Genomic DNA, 16,575 nt, shown 5'->3' on the forward strand with positions numbered 1-16,575 from the left:
GTCCAGGCTGGAAGCGATTACGAGTCGCGTTGCACGGCCGCACACAGCAGACAGCAGACAGAATTTTCGCTGCTGCCAGTGTGGGCAAGTCCGCCTGGGAGGAGGCAAAAATGGCACAAGGCGCATCCTGGCGTTAGTGAGTCATTGCCTGTGAACCAACCATGGGCCCTGAGCCGCATCCACCCAGCAATCTTGCTGTTTGCGGCCTTGTGAGTGGCTCTAGCGCCAAGTACTGGGTACAAGCTCGGCTGTCCGCTTGACGCGCCTTTCTGTCACTGTAACCTGTCTCAGCCCAACGGACGCGAAAACGAGCATCTTGCTGCATGCACGAGAAGATGACCCCCCGATGCCATTTCTACCGTATACTTACTATCACGAGTATGGAGTACTAGTATCGCTCGTTTTCCAGCTTGTCGTTTCTCACTTTTTTTTTTCGCTCTGGATAAGCGAGTTGCAGCTGATGGCCCAGCTGCAGCAGCGCCGCCCCGTCCATCGTAGCTTGCTTGGCTTGATGCGCCGGCGCAATCGCGGAAGTTTTGGATCGTTGTAACTGCTACCTCGCCAGCTCCGGCCAAGTACCCCGTTAACAATTTTCCAACCCGGTGACCCCAGCTGCTCAGCACGTTACACTTTGGACCCTAGCGCCGCATCGCTGCCAGAACTGGATACTTTGGCCGCTTTGGGTCCAGAAAAAATTTGCGTTCTCGCCTGCCCATGCCCGTGCTGGTGTAGCATTGAGCTTGTCCAAGCAAATCTTGTCGTCACGGCGCTATAATTCACGCACAAAGAGGGACAAGATGTGCTAAAACAAGAAAAAAAAAATCCAAGATGGGCGATGGAGAGAAAAAAAACTTTTTTCTTCTTCCCTGCCTCTTTTTTTTTTTTTTTTCTTTCTGTTTCTTCCCTTTCGGCAAGTCCAGCATCGTACTCGTATGTAATGTAATGTATACTCGTACTTGAACGTAGCACTGTCTGTATCCTGCTTCGCGCCGAATCGGTGGCCTCTTTGGGACACAGGTGCAGCAGACCGGAACGAGCCAGAGGAATTCATGTTTCACAGCACAGCCAGAGCATTCTGTCTGCCCTTTGTGCAGCCGTGAAATGCAACAAAAGAATGCAACGCATAAACAGCAAACAAGTGGCCTCTTTCTTTTTCCTCTTTTTCCTCTTTTTTTCCACTCGTACTTCGTAGCTGCACATTTGCTGCAAGGTCCTGACCCAACGCGTGATGCGCAACAACCACCAGCAAAATGTTGCCCATCTCATCACGTATTCTATCCAAAATCCAACACGTATAAACACGCAAAAGACAACCCCCTCCCAAAAACATAATGTTCCCCAGACTTGTATAAAACCCACACAGCCCAGCCCAGCCCAGCCCCGTGAGCGCTAGCCATTGCGGAGCCCAAAGAGCGATACTTTTGACACACGCAAAAAGAGGGAACGCGGGCTATCCACTCTCATATCAGCACTACTATCTGGAGCCAATGCAGAAAGGCGAGATGGCCAGTCCGTGAGAACCCGAGGCGGTGATGAAGTGGACTAATAGCTTTTTCTTTCCTTTGGGGTAAACTTTCGGTGTAGGCTTTCTTGTTTTTCTTGTTAATTTCTTTTACTTTTTTTTTGGTATTCGTCTTTTGATATTGATTGCATATGCTTGAAGACGCGTAACCTGCCACCTATATACTTCTCTCGACTCTCATGATATACGAAAAAAAAAAAAAAAAAAAAAAAAAAAAAAAAAAAAAGCACAAAAAGCAAGATTTCAGCCCGACCGCCCTGTTTGATACTCCCCCCAGCACCTATAAACACAAACCAAAAAAAAGAATACTTTTTTTTCTGGGCGTTTCCTTTCCCAGGACATGCATAACATTGTACATATCAATATGTCATATCAGCCAGACCCCCCAAACGTCGTCGTGTGAATCACCCCCTCCCATCGAATCGAATCGATGTGCCTCATGTCATGTAGTACTTGGGTCCTTCGCCTCCCTGCGGGACTTGCCAGTTGATGTCCTGGTGAGGAGCCTTGATATCGCACGTCTTGCAGTGAATGCAGCTGTTTTTCGGGATGTCACTGTTAGTCACTCACTCTCAAGAGAAGTAAAAGAACAAAGGGAAGGGAAGGGAGATGCTACTCACTTTTGTGCGTTAATCTGGAATCGCACGCCGTGCGGTTTTGACTCGTCCTCCACGTACTCGTACACTCCAGCCGGGCAGAAGCGGTTCTCCACGCCCTTGAAAGTCGGATACGTCGTGTCAGTGTGGGCGTCCCAGTCCTTGACCTGCAGGTGCACGGGCTGGTCCTCCTCGTGGTTTGTGCCGGTGCGAGACACGCTAGTCAGGATGTCAAAGGTAATCTTGCCGTCGGGTTTCTCGTACTCAATCTTGGGGAACTGATCGGCGGGCTTGGTGCATGCATAGTCGGGCTTGCCGTGCTTGAACGTCCACGGAACGCGGCCCTTGAGGACGTACGCCTCCAGGCCCGAGTAGGCGACGCCGCCGTAGACGCCGAGCGGGTTGTGCCACGACGGCCGCATGTTGCGCACCTCCTTGAGCTCCTTCCAGATGGATGACTTACGCAGCGCGTCCTCGTAGTCGTAGAGGAAGACGGTGCCCTCGCTAGAGTCGTTCAGGGCTTTCCATGCAGCGTCTGCGGCGAGCATGCCCGACTTCATGGCGTTGTGCGTGCCCTTGACCTTGGGGACGTTGACGAAGCCAGCGGAATCACCGATCAGGGCGCCGCCGGGGAAGGCAACCTTGGGTATACTCTGGAAGCCGCCTTCAACGAGACCTCGAGCGCCGTACGAGATGCATTTACCGCCCTCGAGCACGTTCTTGAACAGCGGGTGAAGCTTCAGCTTCTGGAACTCCTGGTATGGAGAGAGCCAGGGGTTCTCATAGTCCAATGACACAACCAAGCCCAAGCTCACCAGGTTCTCTCCAAAGTGGTACATGAAAGAGCCGCCGTACACGTCCTTGGGCAGGGGGTAGCCCATAGAGTGGACAATCAGGCCCTTTTCAAACTTGGCAGGATCAATCTCCCACACTTCCTTGATGCCCAAGCCGTAAGTCTGGTGCTCGCTGTCTCGTCGCAAGTCGAATTTGCCAACCACTTTCTTGGTCAAGCTGCCGTGGCAACCCTCGCCGAACATTGTGACTCTTGCGTGAAACTCCATGCCGCGCTCAAAGGAATCCTTGGGCTTGTTATCTCGCCCAATGCCCAGGTCGTTTGTGGCAACGCCCTTGACCGATCCATCGGTGTTGTAGAGAACCTCGGAGGCAGCGAAGCCAGGGTACAGCTCCACGCCCACCTCCTCCGCACGCTCGCCGAGCCACTTGACAAACTGGTTCAAGCTGACAATGTAGTTGCCGTGGTTGTTCATCTGGGGCGGCGCGGGGATCGGAATGGCAGCCGTCTTGGTGAGGAAGCGCATCTTGTCCTTGCCGGCCGGGGTCGCATGCTCGAACCGCGAAGGGTTCGACTCGTCAAGCCAGTCGGGGATCAGCTCGTTGATGGCAGACGGCTGGATGACGGCGCCGGAGAGAATGTGGGCGCCCACCTCGCCGGCCTTTTCCAGCACCAGGACTCGGAAGTCCTCGTTGCCCGCCTCGTTTGCCAGCTGCTTCAGCCGAATGGCGGCACTGAGCCCCGCGGGACCAGCGCCGATGATGCAGACGTCAACCTGGTCCGACTCACGCTCAATGGTGGCAGGGTCGAAGGATTCGTCCTCGGCCGCCATCCGCAGTCGCATAGCGGTGCTGAAAGATCTGACGGCAGCAACCGGCATGCCTATTGACGGCCGTATCATGACAGGAGCTCTTCGAGTAGCTGCCACAGGCCCGAGGAACCTCGCTGCCCGACATCTTGGAAGCGCGCGGGTGGTGCGCAGGGCGCATCTCGACACGGGCGCTGCAGCCGGCATTGTGGTGAGTGGTCTTCAGAATTCCTCGCAGCTCCGGAGCAGGCAATTGGCGAAGAGGGAGCAGCTGGGAGGAAGAAAAGCTGCGACATCGACGTCAAGGACCGGCGGCCGAGTTACTATTATCTGCCCAGCGATTGGCTGCCAAGGTCCGACCCGATACCCGGGTTTATATAGCCGATCGCAGCCGGATGGGCCCTGTACTTGTGTGGTACTTGGGGTAATGGAATCCTGCACCGCGAGGAGGTGGCTAAGCTCGGCTTATGAAGTAGCTCTCAGGTATTTCCTATGGCAGAGCTTCGCTGCTGCCACAAGCCTCTAATAACCGCCCCCAGAAAATCATTTGATAATTGGATAAGGTATATTATTATTACAACATGTCTACAATTCGAAGCAGCTCCCCGTCGTGATGCTGACCGATGCCGCAGACGCCAGATCCTTGTTTGGTGGAAACAAGGGCAAAAATTCTCACATCTCACGCAATGGCTGGCTTCGATATCGGCGACATTGTGCCTTAAAGCTGTGCGGCTAGTCTCATATCCTGCAGCTTCGCAGAGCTGCCTGAGGTACCCACGTACCGACCGGAAGGGGCTCTAGCGGGTACGAGTATTACTACCTATGACAAGTTGCCGAATAAGACGGTGATTAATAGTATTGTTATAAACCCCCAAACAGAAACAAGTGGTGAGCTGGCATCGGACCGGGTGACGCATGACCCGTGATATGTCGATTGACCCGTGGCGAGCTCCCAGTCCAAGGTCCAAGTCCAAAACCCGCTCGTGCCTCGTTGTCAGGCGGGCCGTCTGTCATAACCGCGGTCCGCAACATGCGGTCTGCAGCCCATTCAATACACGGCACCCTTTTAAGCCGAAACTAGTACCTCGTGGTACAAACAGTTCCTAGATAGTTATCTATTGGATTTAAGTAGTGTTATCATATACCTAGGTAGGTAGATATTTGGTCTACGCAGTATGAAGCAGACATCCGGCTATCGAATCCCGAGGTATAGGGTAGGCTATGGGCCTACAGGCGATGTTGTAAAACCACATATCATCTATCTATTATCTGTCTGAGGATACACACTCAGCATTCATTGCTGTGAACGTTTCATCTGACTGAGCAAAGAATCAAGTCCTTGGTTTCTAGCTCACGTAATATGTCTTCATCATAATACAAAACACCCGAAGCAGGGTCCAAAGTGCAACCAGACCATTCTATGCCATCCCGGGACAACATGCTGACTATAACATCTGGTCGTCTCACCATCCCACCCTAGACTTGATGAACAGTTCATGCTTATTATACTGTCCAACACACGTCAGCATCAGAACAGTGCTATTGGAGTCATGTTGACTGTGGTTGGTTGCACACTGTAGAGCTTCTGTTAGCGTAAATAACTCTGTGAAGATCTCCATGCATGCATAAGAAGAGTCATGGTAGAATGTATACACGGCAAGGTAAGGAAATAAGTCATAGGCAGAGCGCAAACGTAATCCAAAATATTAGTCCTGTTCTAATATTGCTATTGAGGTAAAAACCATACACCGACTCCTTGCAATCCAACTCTTTCTCCCGTCTATCATGCTGATAACCTAGCCTTAAAGTTCTAACTCAAATCAAATCCAGCCCCTGCCGTAATCGCGTAGAGCAATTTCTTTCGTAAAGTTGATTCCGACTTGTATATCGGCAGCTTCAATAGATTGACACACGTACTCGCGCTTGGTAGTCGTTCCTGATCCGAGCTACCATCCCGGATGGCAAACTTTGGATTCAGTTGTGCAAAGCCAAGCAGCGGTGCTCTTGGGGTCGACGTAACATATTTGAGAACATCGCGCCTCTGGGCGTCTGTCAAGCTGTTCATGACGTTCCAGAACATCTTGATCGTGGGGTGTTCCTCCCCGTCATCGCCTATGGCATAAAGGCCGCTGTAGACTGTGTTTTGGCGTAGGTTTTCAACATCAATTGCCATCGAGTCACCGCCAACCAGGCGCTGTAGCTCAGACTGGTTAAACATGGACAGCCACGACGGCCGGATAATCTCGCGAAGTCCGCGCAGGAAAGAGGTCGTCTGGGGAGCCGGCTGTACAACTAAGCGATGGCGAGCTGCGTAGGATATGTAAAGTAGGCGATTGTCGTTTGTAACCGGCATCTCGTCGCCACCTGGTACCAACTTCCTTGTGACAATCTCGACGGGCTCGCCCGGTGCCGATATCTGGTCCGTTATGGTAAAGTCTAGCCCCAGGGCGGAAACATCCCCGGAATAATTCTTGAGGTTAAGGAGGCCCCTGTATAGCTCTTCATCCATGTCTTGAAGATCATTGACACTTCCCTTGTAGTTGTTCTCCTCCTTTCGATTGGGTGATGGCCATTTCAGGAGGAAAAACCCGGCAAACGCAAGATCAACAAGAATGCCTTCATACATGCACTTGCCAACAATGCGGCCGAGAAATTCATATCGTCTGAGCAAACCAGACATCGCCTCTCTCCACTCAGGATCGGATTCCGTCAACCCTTGCTTCCGCAGTGATTCACGAAGCACATCCATAGCCGTGGGATTAGGATACAGCAGTTCTTTGCCACTGGATGTGAACATTCCAAGCCCCCCGGCCCCGTTTCCAAAGGCCTCTGACGTAACGCTCGTTAGAAATTCCTTGGTAACACCGCCGCCATCGATACCCGCTTCGGGCGTATCGAACTGATCAACAAAGGTGATCTGAATGGGGTCCTTGAGACCTTCTCCGAGCTGGTAGAACTGCTCAAATGCATCTTCAAACAGCTGACCACGGCGGATCTTTGCGTGATGCCTTCCAACCGGAGCCATCAACATCGAATGATTCCCACCTCTACGAACTCTGTCGAGGTTGACGAATTGCCGAAATATCATTACTCGCGTCTCAAACGGAACAACAAACGGGATGTGCTTTAGCACCTCTAATTTGGGTCCCATCTCGGCGAGCCGTCGTTCCCTTTGGGCGCGCATCTGGTTAGCTTTGATCCTTTCCAGTCTCACATTGCGGGAAAGCCGTTGCGCGGCAAAAGTTGAATGCAGTCCATAACCGTCATCAAACGAAGGATCTTGACTTTCATCAGCCTCTATGTCGCTATCGTCGGCCTGCTCTTGAATCTGCCTCTCTTCTTCTGCTATGACGGCTCCGATGAAGTCTTCCTTCTCCAATTTGCTCGTCATAAGCCAGTGGTTTGCCGATAGAAAATGCTTCCTCGAGTCTCTCTCGTAGAGCATTTTTAATGAAGTTGTGATGATGGCGCGAAGGCTCTCCAGATCGAGCTTCGTGGAGACCTCCGAGGTTGGACTCTTGCTGGGGCCCCTGGATTCCTCTAGGTTCTTTGAAGAATCTCCCCAATATGACTCTAGTCGAGATTTTGATGACGCTTCGAGAGCTGCCTGAGTCTGGGTGATCTCTTGAACGCTGTAATGTAGAGCGAATGCGGTATTCTTGAGGAAAGTGATGAGCGCTTCAACATCCTTCAACGCCAAGCTGCACGATCGGGTGCGTGACTTTGGCACGTCGCTACTCAAAACTTGAGGGTAAATGCCACTTAAAAAATCTTCGTCATCACTGATCCTGAGAATAAAAGTGTAAAGCTCCAGGAATAACAGGATAATTCTCCATTCCTGCTCTTCCGTGTGCAATGAGGGCTGAGAGGAGCTGCCATAGAAATACCTGTGAAGTATCTTTGCTGGTCGCTCAGACTCTGTTCTTAGCTTTTGAAACACTGAGGTCTTGGTCATCATCTGCCAGAGGTATTTGACGATGGGCACCTGCCCCTCTGTAGTGGGTATCTCCTCGAGAAACAGCCTCATGCGGGTATCGTCCGCTCTGCTAGGGAAACTTTGAAGCAAAGCCAAGATATAGCCAGCAAGGAGCTCACTTCCTTCGAGCTCTTGTGTTGAAGACTGTGCCAGGCTAGTGGAGAAATCATGCAGCAGATTGGAGATGCCATTATTGTCCACGAGCCACAATAATTGACGGGAAATGTAAGACGACGAGGAGAATGCAAGAGACCCGGTAGTCACGTCGTCGGGATTTATTCGAATACTGATATCGGATGATAGAGCAGATAGCTGGGTGAAAACAACGCTCAGATGGACCAGATTCTGGGTTGAACTCTTCTGCGCTCTACTCAAATCGATATAATGAGCCAAGAGCCAGAAGAGACGGTCTTTTTCGGGTAAAGCATCGGATTTATAGCTATACGCATTGAGTATTTCGACCGCGAGCTTCTCTGTGTCGATGCTTTGGGCCACCTGATCGATATTCTCCTCAAAGAGATAGAGATCCTGGGCTGTTAGAAATCGAAGCGCCAGTGCCCTATATGCATCCGAATCTGTGGACGGCCAAGTTAGCAACCAGTGTCATGCAACACTTATAAAAATGACGCCGTAATAGGATAACATACTGTTTCCCGCACCTGCGCTCAATGGTGCGGAGAGAGATCTGACCACTATGTCCACCCATTCTCGGTCGCGCCTTGATTGGCAAAACTTGGCCAAGGCTGTATAGAACTCGTCGACCGATCCAAGTATTGTGAAGGGGAAGTTGGTGGCCAGGTGGTTGATCAGTGATAGGAGATACTGTAATTCCAATGACGTATTTCTAAGCAAGCCGAGTTAGTATGCCTGTGATGGATTGCAAGCTCGCAGCAGCTTTCACGAGCTATAGGGCAATTCTAAACATACTCTTTGGAAACAGAAACGCCCAAAGCTTGCACAAGCTTGACCATTAATTTTTGAAGGCGTGAGGGATGACGGCTGGCGTCGCTAAATTGCTGAAGGGAAATACTATTACAGTCGTTGATGAATAAAAACAGACGTTGCATGTCGCCGGCTCGGTTGGGCGAGAAGAAGGACAAAAGGAGAGGGAAAGAAACATATACCCTCCGGGAAACATCACTATCTGGTAGAGATTGGTAGATGAGGTCGAAGTCATGCCGGTGCTGGTCCCTCAGAGTGGACCGCGATCTATATCCTCTCCATGTTCTCTGTATCTGCGACGCCGCCTTCAAACGCCGCCTCTCGGCCTGTCGCTTTTCTCTGTCGGCCTGTGCGTCCGAGACGGTCTTTGTAGCGTTCGAAACGGCCGAGGGGGTCCATGATGTGTTGGAGAACGGGTTGCTGGCCTGGCCGCTTAGGTTCACGTTCCTCGGCCGCCTCGAGTTGCCTGTGAAGGTTGAGAACATGGCGGCGGCTTGAACTTTGCTAGTAGCTACACACAGACATCAAGAGGACATGGACAGAGATGCCTCGCAACAGCTTGCACGATGCTTCCGTTGAGTTTGCGGTTGCTGTGGCGATTCTAGAAGATTCAGCCCTGAAGCTTTCATCAGTCATCAAGCTGGATACGTCCTGCTGCAGGCTTCCCATAGCATAGCATCATCGCTGGTGGGGCAACGTCGGCGGGCTTAGTTACTGCCTAATTGGTAGTGTCGCGTGCTGATAAGATAAGGCCAAGACAAAGAAGAACTCAGCAATCAGGGTCACCGCCTTTGAGCATCCCACCAACACAGTGTCAAGACAAGGGCCAGGCCACTGTTACCCTTGTTTCGTGGGGAGCAAAAACAGAACGCAGAGGCGTTGCAAGTAGCACCAGAACGGCAAATTCCAGCGCGTCCAGATTTCGCACTCGCCGGTGGCCACTTGCGGCTGCAACTAGTCGAGACAAAGCATGGGCACGAGAACGGGCTTCTGCCACCGCCTCTCAGAATTTTCAGAGAGCAGACTTTGCATCACACCCTCTTGCAGATAGGCCGGTTGTTAGCCTCGAGACTTGGCCGAGGCGGGGTTGGAGGTGCTTCTCTAGCGGATGACCACACAAAACGTGAAACGCGCTGTTATCGACTACCTGGCCGCGGGCAGCAGCAAGTACCCTTGGCTCATTCTTGGGTTGATTTAGTGGCAGCTCCGGCAGTGTCCTGCACTGTCCCGCACTGTCCCGCACTGCGATACCCTAATAAATCTGGTAGGAAGTCACAACTCGCCGCTAAGGAGGCACGGAAGGTCACTCCACCGCTAGACAGGTTTAGCAGCCCAGCGAAAAAAAAAATGTCGAGTGGTTGAAAAATCTCTTTTTTCCTCTTCTTCCACACAACGCTCAACTTTATCCAACCAACACAAAACCCATAAAAGGCAGGTTAGTTCAGAGGTACGGTCTTCGACCTAGTTCTCTGTTCTTGCTCTTTTCTTTCAATCAAGAAAACCAAAAAAATTTGAAAAATCCAAAAAACCCTACCCGCCACTTTCAAGTCCCCCGCGACGCCGTCGACGAGCAGTCACCGCAGAAAACAAACAAAAAAAACAAAACAAGACCTATCCTTTGAGACAACTCACCCCAGTTGCCTCCATCCCCAAGTCGCTCAGCCTGCAGATTGTCTACTCTGACTCGCCGAGCACTCTTCTTTCTGCTTCTCTTTCTGAATCAGTAAGTCTCCTCTGCTGATTGCCGGGTATTTTGCTGGCAGACTTCTCCCGGCGAACCACGTTTCCCTCGTTCTCCTTTCAGCCGCTGACCCTGTCTTGCTGCAGCCTTGTTTGATACCCGTGATTTAGTCAACCGTCGCAATGGCCGCCAACACCACCTCGAACGCTGTTGACCAGCTCGCCAGCGATCTCAACAACACATCCCTCAATGGCAGCGGCGATGTCAAGGCTCCTGCCGTCGACACTGCCGTCAGCGCTGGTGCTGAGGATGCCTCTGCTCCTACCCCCACCACCGCTCCCCACCCCCAGAACTCGGCCTCGCTCTACGTTGGAGAGCTTGACCCCTCCGTCACCGAGGCCATGCTCTTTGAGCTCTTCTCTCAGATTGGTGCCGTGGCTTCCATCCGTGTCTGCCGTGACGCTGTCACCCGCCGCTCTCTGGGCTACGCCTATGTGAACTACAACTCCACCCCCGATGGCGAGAAGGCCCTGGAGGAGCTCAACTACACTCTCATCAAGGGTCGCCCTTGCCGTATCATGTGGTCCCAGCGTGACCCCGCTCTGCGCAAGACTGGCCAGGGCAACGTGTTCATCAAGAACTTGGACGTTGCCATTGACAACAAGGCTCTCCACGACACCTTTGCTGCCTTTGGCAACATTCTCAGCTGCAAAGTTGCCCAGGATGAGAACGGAAACTCCAAGGGTTACGGTTTCGTTCACTACGAGACCGATGAGGCTGCTGCTCAGGCCATCAAGCATGTCAACGGCATGCTGCTCAACGAGAAGAAGGTCTACGTCGGCTACCACATCCCCAAGAAGGACCGCCAGAGCAAGTTCGAGGAGATGAAGGCCAACTTCACCAACGTCTACGTGAAGAACATTGGACCTGATGTCACCGACGATGAGTTCCGTGAGCTGTTCGAGAAGTTCGGTGATGTTACCTCATCTTCTCTGGCCCGCGACCAGGAGGGTAAGCCTCGCGGTTTCGGCTTCGTCAACTTCACCACCCACGAGGCTGCTTTCAAGGCTGTTGAGGACCTCAACGGCAAGGACTTCCGCGGCCAGGAGCTCTATGTTGGCCGTGCCCAGAAGAAGCATGAGCGTGAAGAGGAGCTGCGAAAGTCTTATGAGGCCGCGCGCCTTGAGAAGGCCAACAAGTACCAGGGTGTCAACCTGTACATCAAGAACCTTGATGACGACGTTGATGATGAGAAGCTCCGACAGATGTTTGCCGAGTTTGGCCCCATCACCTCTGCCAAGGTCATGAGGGACACCCCTCAGGAGGGCGAGGAGGAGGTCAAGGACCAGGAGAAGGACAAGGAGAACCAGAAGGAGGCCGAAAACGAGGCCGAGTCTGCTGAGAGCGCCGAGAAGAAGGCCGAAAAGAAGTCCGACAAGAAGCTTGGTAAGAGCAAGGGCTTCGGCTTCGTCTGCTTCAGCAACCCAGACGATGCCACCAAGGCTGTCGCCGAGATGAACCAGCGGATGATCAACAACAAGCCTCTGTACGTTGCTCTTGCCCAGCGCAAGGACGTCCGCAAGAGCCAGCTTGAGGCTAGTATCCAAGCTCGCAACCAACTGCGGATGCAGCAGGCTGCGGCGGCAGCTGGTATGCCGCAGCAGTACATGCAGCCCCCCGTTTTCTATGCTCCTGGCCAGCAGCCAGGCTTCATCCCCCAGGGCGGCCGTGGCATGCCTTTCCCCCAGCCCGGAATGCCTCTTCCCAACGTCCAGGGAGGTCGCCCCGGCCAGTTCCCCGGATACCCTCAGCAGGGTGGCCGTAACGTTCCTCAGGGAATCCCCCCCAACATGTACGGCATCCCCGGCCAGTTCCCCCCTCAGTTCGGACAGCCCGGAACTCCTCAGTTCATGGCTGCCATGCAGCAGGCTCAGCAGCAGGCTGCCGCTCTTGCTGGAGGCCGCGGCGGCGCTCCTCAGGGTGGCCGTGGCAACATTGCCGGCATGCCTCCTAATGTCCAGGGTGGAATGCCTGGATACCCTCCCAACAACCGCCAGGGCATGGGCCGCAACAACAACGGCGGCAACAACAACAATGCTGGTCGCAACGGCAACTTCCCTAACCAGCCTGCTCGCGACAACAACGCTTCCTCTATGCTCCAGTCTCAGCTTGCTGCGGCCCAGCCTGCCCAGCAGAAGCAGATTCTTGGAGAGCTGATCTTCCCCAAGATTCAGGCAATCAACGCTGAGCTTGCTGGCAAGATCACTGGTATGCTTTTGGAGATGGATAACTCTGAGCTTGTCAACCTGTAAGCTTCTCCCCCTTTTCAATGATTACTTTGAAGCGAATCTGTGATACTAACTTTTTTACCTTAGCATTGAGGATGAGGCTGCTCTGAAGGCCAAGGTTGACGAGGCGCTGGCCGTCTACGACGAATACGTCAAGTCCCAGGCTGCTGGTTCCGAGAAGAAGGAGGAGGAGACCAAGGCTTAGGTAGAGCCGGTCTTTCCGCCTTTGACACGCAACATCGTTTCCTTTGTCGTTTAAAAATTTGACCACGGTGCGAGATGAACTCGAAGACACCGAATGATACGTGAGATGCAATATGATAGCCACGGGTGCTCAGTCTATTGCATCATGTAAGGATAGACTTATTTGCTATATTTTCTCAAGGATGAACAAAAAGTTGTGTGGTTTGGAAGGTGGTATTTTCGGATGCGGGAAGCCGCCTTGCCCTGGCCGGGACAATTCATGTCGCTGGCAAAAATCAGGCTCACCGGGATGGCGTTGCGGGTTTTATGAAGGCTGCCTCTGGGCTATACCCCCATGAACATGGTCCACTCTCACTGGCAAAAATAACGGAGGCAGGGGCTGAAACGGATAGGATTCTAGGGAATTTTCTAATAGATAACATGATCTTAACCAACTTGTGTTTTTTTATTGTGAAGTTGTGAGCAGTGAGTTTTGAGGTGTGATGTTGTGAATATTTTGTTTTGAGCACACTCTTTTCATCTTCATGATGATTTCTTACAGCTAGATAGGTTGTACAAGCAGCGCTTCCTAACGAACAGCATTTACGCTTTCTTTATATATGAAGACTCTTTTACATACGAAATACTTAAAGGATAAGAAATTGCTTCCAATTGACTCTGCCAAACCTAGGAGGTAGTACTACTAGTTACATACCCAACCAAGCCCAGCGCCCCGATCAAGGCGTCACCTTTCATCTAAGAAAGCTAACCTCGGCACCGAGTAAAAGGAAAGGAAAGAAAAGGAAAGGAAAAAAAAAAAAAAAGAAAACGCCGACACCGTTTGACCGACATTGAAAATACAGCAAAATACCACACATGCCGAGTACATGGGATACTACAATATGTGAGAACAGGGGATGAGAGATAGATGTAAGGAGAGTTTTGTGTGTGAAGAAAGATTCGCTTGCCTGAGAAAAAAAAGAGTATAGAAGAAACGCCATATGAAAAGAGAAGACATTCCACGCCCAAATATAAAGGCAAAAGAAAAGAAAAAGAGAGAACAAAAAAAAAAGGAATAAGGAGAGAGATAGAGAGAGAAGAACAAGAGACAAGGAATGAAGAAGAATAAAAGAAACATCTATGTGAAAAACTTTTTGGTGTGTTCCGGCTTTTCACCTAAATGTGTTGCTCCCTTAATTTCCCCCTCTGAAAATGAAGTCCCCCTCCCCGAAGAAAAAAAAGCAACCCAGATCTCAAAAGAGGAAGAGAATAGAGGGGATGTGAAGATTTGAAAGAAAAAAATGACAAGATTGGATAAATAGTATATACTTACCGTTCCCGTTTGCGAAGCGCCAATGGTTTCCTTGCTTGCCGAACCCACTCCTTTACCCTTTGCCCTTTGCCTGAAAAGCCATGCCTTTGTGTGCCTTTAACCGATAGAAAAGCAGCAGATGTAATTAAAAATAGAAGAAGAATAAAAACTCCACTAGAGCGTGTAAGCGGACAAAAACACGCGCTGTTGGCGATGAGGCCATGCTGTTGTGCCTGACATGGAGAAAATAAAAAAACGGTTAAATAGCAAGGATGTTTTGTATATCCCCCCCAAAAAAACAGAATGATTGATTCAACGCCTTTGGAAAAAGAGAAGAAAACAAACAAACAAAAAAAAAGGGGGGGAAACTACGACTCTCTGAGGATGTCGCCCCGTCCATCATCGAGTCTTAAACTTCTCTGCTGCTGCTTGCTCGGCACGCTGGCGTAAAGCGTTTCCAGGACCTTTCCCTTTTGCTGGCGTCGAATCTCCGACAGGTGGTCTCTCACGCCAGACAAGCTGTCGATCTGGTCCTCAAGAGTCAGGATGGTGGCATTGGTGCCGCGGACGAGCGGCGAGATGAGTTTGGTGCGGAGCCCCTCGAGCGAGGTCTGTAGTGAAAGGAGCTTGCTGTGATGGTTGACCAAGATGCCCTTGTTGCGGACAGTCTTCTCCCTCACGTCGCGGAGGAGCACGCGGTTCTGTTCAAACTTGCGCAGCTCGGCGGCGCGCGTGCCTAGAATGCGCACCCACAAGCTGGCCAGCATGTCGCTGTGGAGCTCTTCCTGGGCGGAGGTCTCGCGCGCGACGGTTCGCGCAAGGTTGAGAAAGTGCTGGTCGATGCTGTTGAAGAGACCATAGAGGTTCATGCTATAGCGAAGCTCCTCTCGAACACTCTCCTCGAGTACCGACAAGAATTCGTTGAACAGTAGCTGGACCATTCGTTGCTCGCGCTGCGGGTTGCTTAGTCCAAAGACGTACGTAGTAATCGTGCCGATCGGCGTAGGAGCGCCCGAGGCGTCCTCGAGGACATGAGCCTCAGAAAGCATATTGTGGATGTTATCGTAAGCGGAGGAGAGGGTGGAAGGAGAAGGAGCGCTCTGGAGGCGATTGAGATGCATCTTGGCCCAATCCATGACATTGAGGATGCTGTTGTACAACGAGGCGCAAACGCCCATGTCAACTTATGCTGTTTGCTTCTCTCGACACACCAGGGTCACACGAGGGAGCAAGGAAAGGGAAAGAACTCAATTGGAAGATGAGGGGGGATGAAAGAAAGATGGGATGATGGAATACGAGGGGATATTTTGAGGGGGGGGGCGATTGTCATTCATCACTTACCCGTCAATGTCGCCATCAACTACGGCAAAGAACTTGGTCATCTCTGTCGCAAGCGTCTTCATTGCGCCGCTGAGAGCATCGAGATCGGAAACGATGAGCGACGCATCCTTCATTCCGCTGGTTCGTACTGTCTCTCCGAGGTCCCAGACGGCGACGCTGGTGGCCTGCAAGTCGTGTACCTGCGTAATGGCATGTTCTGAATAGTAAATGAGGGGTTCAAATGAGCGCGCAATGCCCGCGACCTTGACAAGATCGCCGACGGGCCGCGGCGCAGGCTCCTGGATGAGCGTCTTGAACATTGTGATGCTGAAGACGGCGAGGAGCAGGCTGAACAGGGTAGACGTCCATGACGCAGTGAGAGCGGCGTAGCGTTTACGGACGAAGGCAATGGCTGTTTCAATTGGTTCGGTTCGCTGCTGGACTTCAGCACGCACGGCGAAGCGGATGTCTACAACGAGAAAAGACAACACAGTCAGGCGCCAAGTCCAAGTCCAATGCTAAGACGGAGACGCAGGTGGCTGCGCCAGGCAGAGCAGGCAGCAGCAGCAGCAGCAGGCAAGGAAAATGCGCGGCGCAACTTACAGTTATCCGTCGGCGGCGGCGACTCCAGTATCCTCTCGAGAACGGGCGGGGTTGGTGCCTCGAGTCGCAATGTGCCGCTCCTGTTTCCCTCTGGACTCCGGCTCCTCACCTTGTCCGGGCTCATGCTGCCCGTGGGAAGCCTCGTACGGATCGCCCTCTGCAAAATATCGTTCTGGTTGTCCAGGTCGTGGTCCAAGTCGTCATCGTCATCATCGTCATCGTCGCGCTCACTAAACGGGGTGTTGCGCACGGCCAGGCGCATCGGGGCCATTGCGCCGAGCGCATCATGCGACGGCGGCCTCCAGAAACCGTTGCTTCGACTACCGTTGGCGAGTCTCCGCCACGCTGGAGGAGAATAGGAACCTGCGGACGCGACGTCCAGGTCCGCTAGGAGATCGTCCTCTATCGCCGCTTCGCTGGGGGGGAGAACGGATGAGTTCCTCGTCGTAGACAGCGGGCTTGCTGGCGTCTCGAAATCCCGTAATGAGGCGTCGAGCCTTTCTTGGGGATCGTCCATGATCGGTTTCTTTGGCGTAGTAGTCCCTCTCCTT

General features: G+C 52.2%; 4 protein-coding genes across 4 annotated transcripts; 1 reads left to right on the plus strand and 3 right to left on the minus strand.

The window, feature by feature from the left end:
* Positions 1–1,959: 1,959 nt before the first annotated feature.
* TRIVIDRAFT_190743 (uncharacterized protein) lies at positions 1,960–3,926 on the minus strand (the record flags this gene model as incomplete). The annotated part of the gene is made up of 2 exons (XM_014102562.1): positions 1,960–2,059; positions 2,143–3,926. 2 exons carry the CDS (start codon positions 3,924–3,926, stop codon positions 1,960–1,962), a joined length of 1,884 nt encoding a protein of 627 aa, XP_013958037.1.
* Positions 3,927–5,403: 1,477 nt separating this feature from the next.
* Positions 5,404–9,122, minus strand: TRIVIDRAFT_83144 (uncharacterized protein; the record flags this gene model as incomplete). The annotated part of the gene is made up of 3 exons (XM_014102563.1): positions 5,404–8,270; positions 8,343–8,539; positions 8,623–9,122. 3 exons carry the CDS (start codon positions 9,120–9,122, stop codon positions 5,530–5,532), a joined length of 3,438 nt encoding a protein of 1,145 aa, XP_013958038.1.
* An 897-nt stretch (positions 9,123–10,019) lies between these two features.
* TRIVIDRAFT_169516 (uncharacterized protein) lies at positions 10,020–13,242 on the plus strand (the record flags this gene model as incomplete). The annotated part of the gene is made up of 3 exons (XM_014102564.1): positions 10,020–10,360; positions 10,465–12,626; positions 12,694–13,242. 2 exons carry the CDS (start codon positions 10,501–10,503, stop codon positions 12,809–12,811), a joined length of 2,244 nt encoding a protein of 747 aa, XP_013958039.1.
* Positions 13,243–14,469: 1,227 nt separating this feature from the next.
* On the minus strand, positions 14,470–16,541 carry TRIVIDRAFT_45306 (uncharacterized protein; the record flags this gene model as incomplete). The annotated part of the gene is made up of 3 exons (XM_014102565.1): positions 14,470–15,250; positions 15,443–15,890; positions 16,025–16,541. The coding sequence occupies 3 exons, from the start codon at positions 16,539–16,541 to the stop codon at positions 14,470–14,472; spliced, it is 1,746 nt and encodes a 581-aa protein (XP_013958040.1).
* Between the last annotated feature and the right edge of the window lie 34 nt (positions 16,542–16,575).

This window comes from Trichoderma virens (assembly GCF_000170995.1).
Source record: "Trichoderma virens Gv29-8 chromosome Unknown TRIVIscaffold_5, whole genome shotgun sequence".
Taxonomy (NCBI): domain Eukaryota; kingdom Fungi; phylum Ascomycota; class Sordariomycetes; order Hypocreales; family Hypocreaceae; genus Trichoderma; species Trichoderma virens.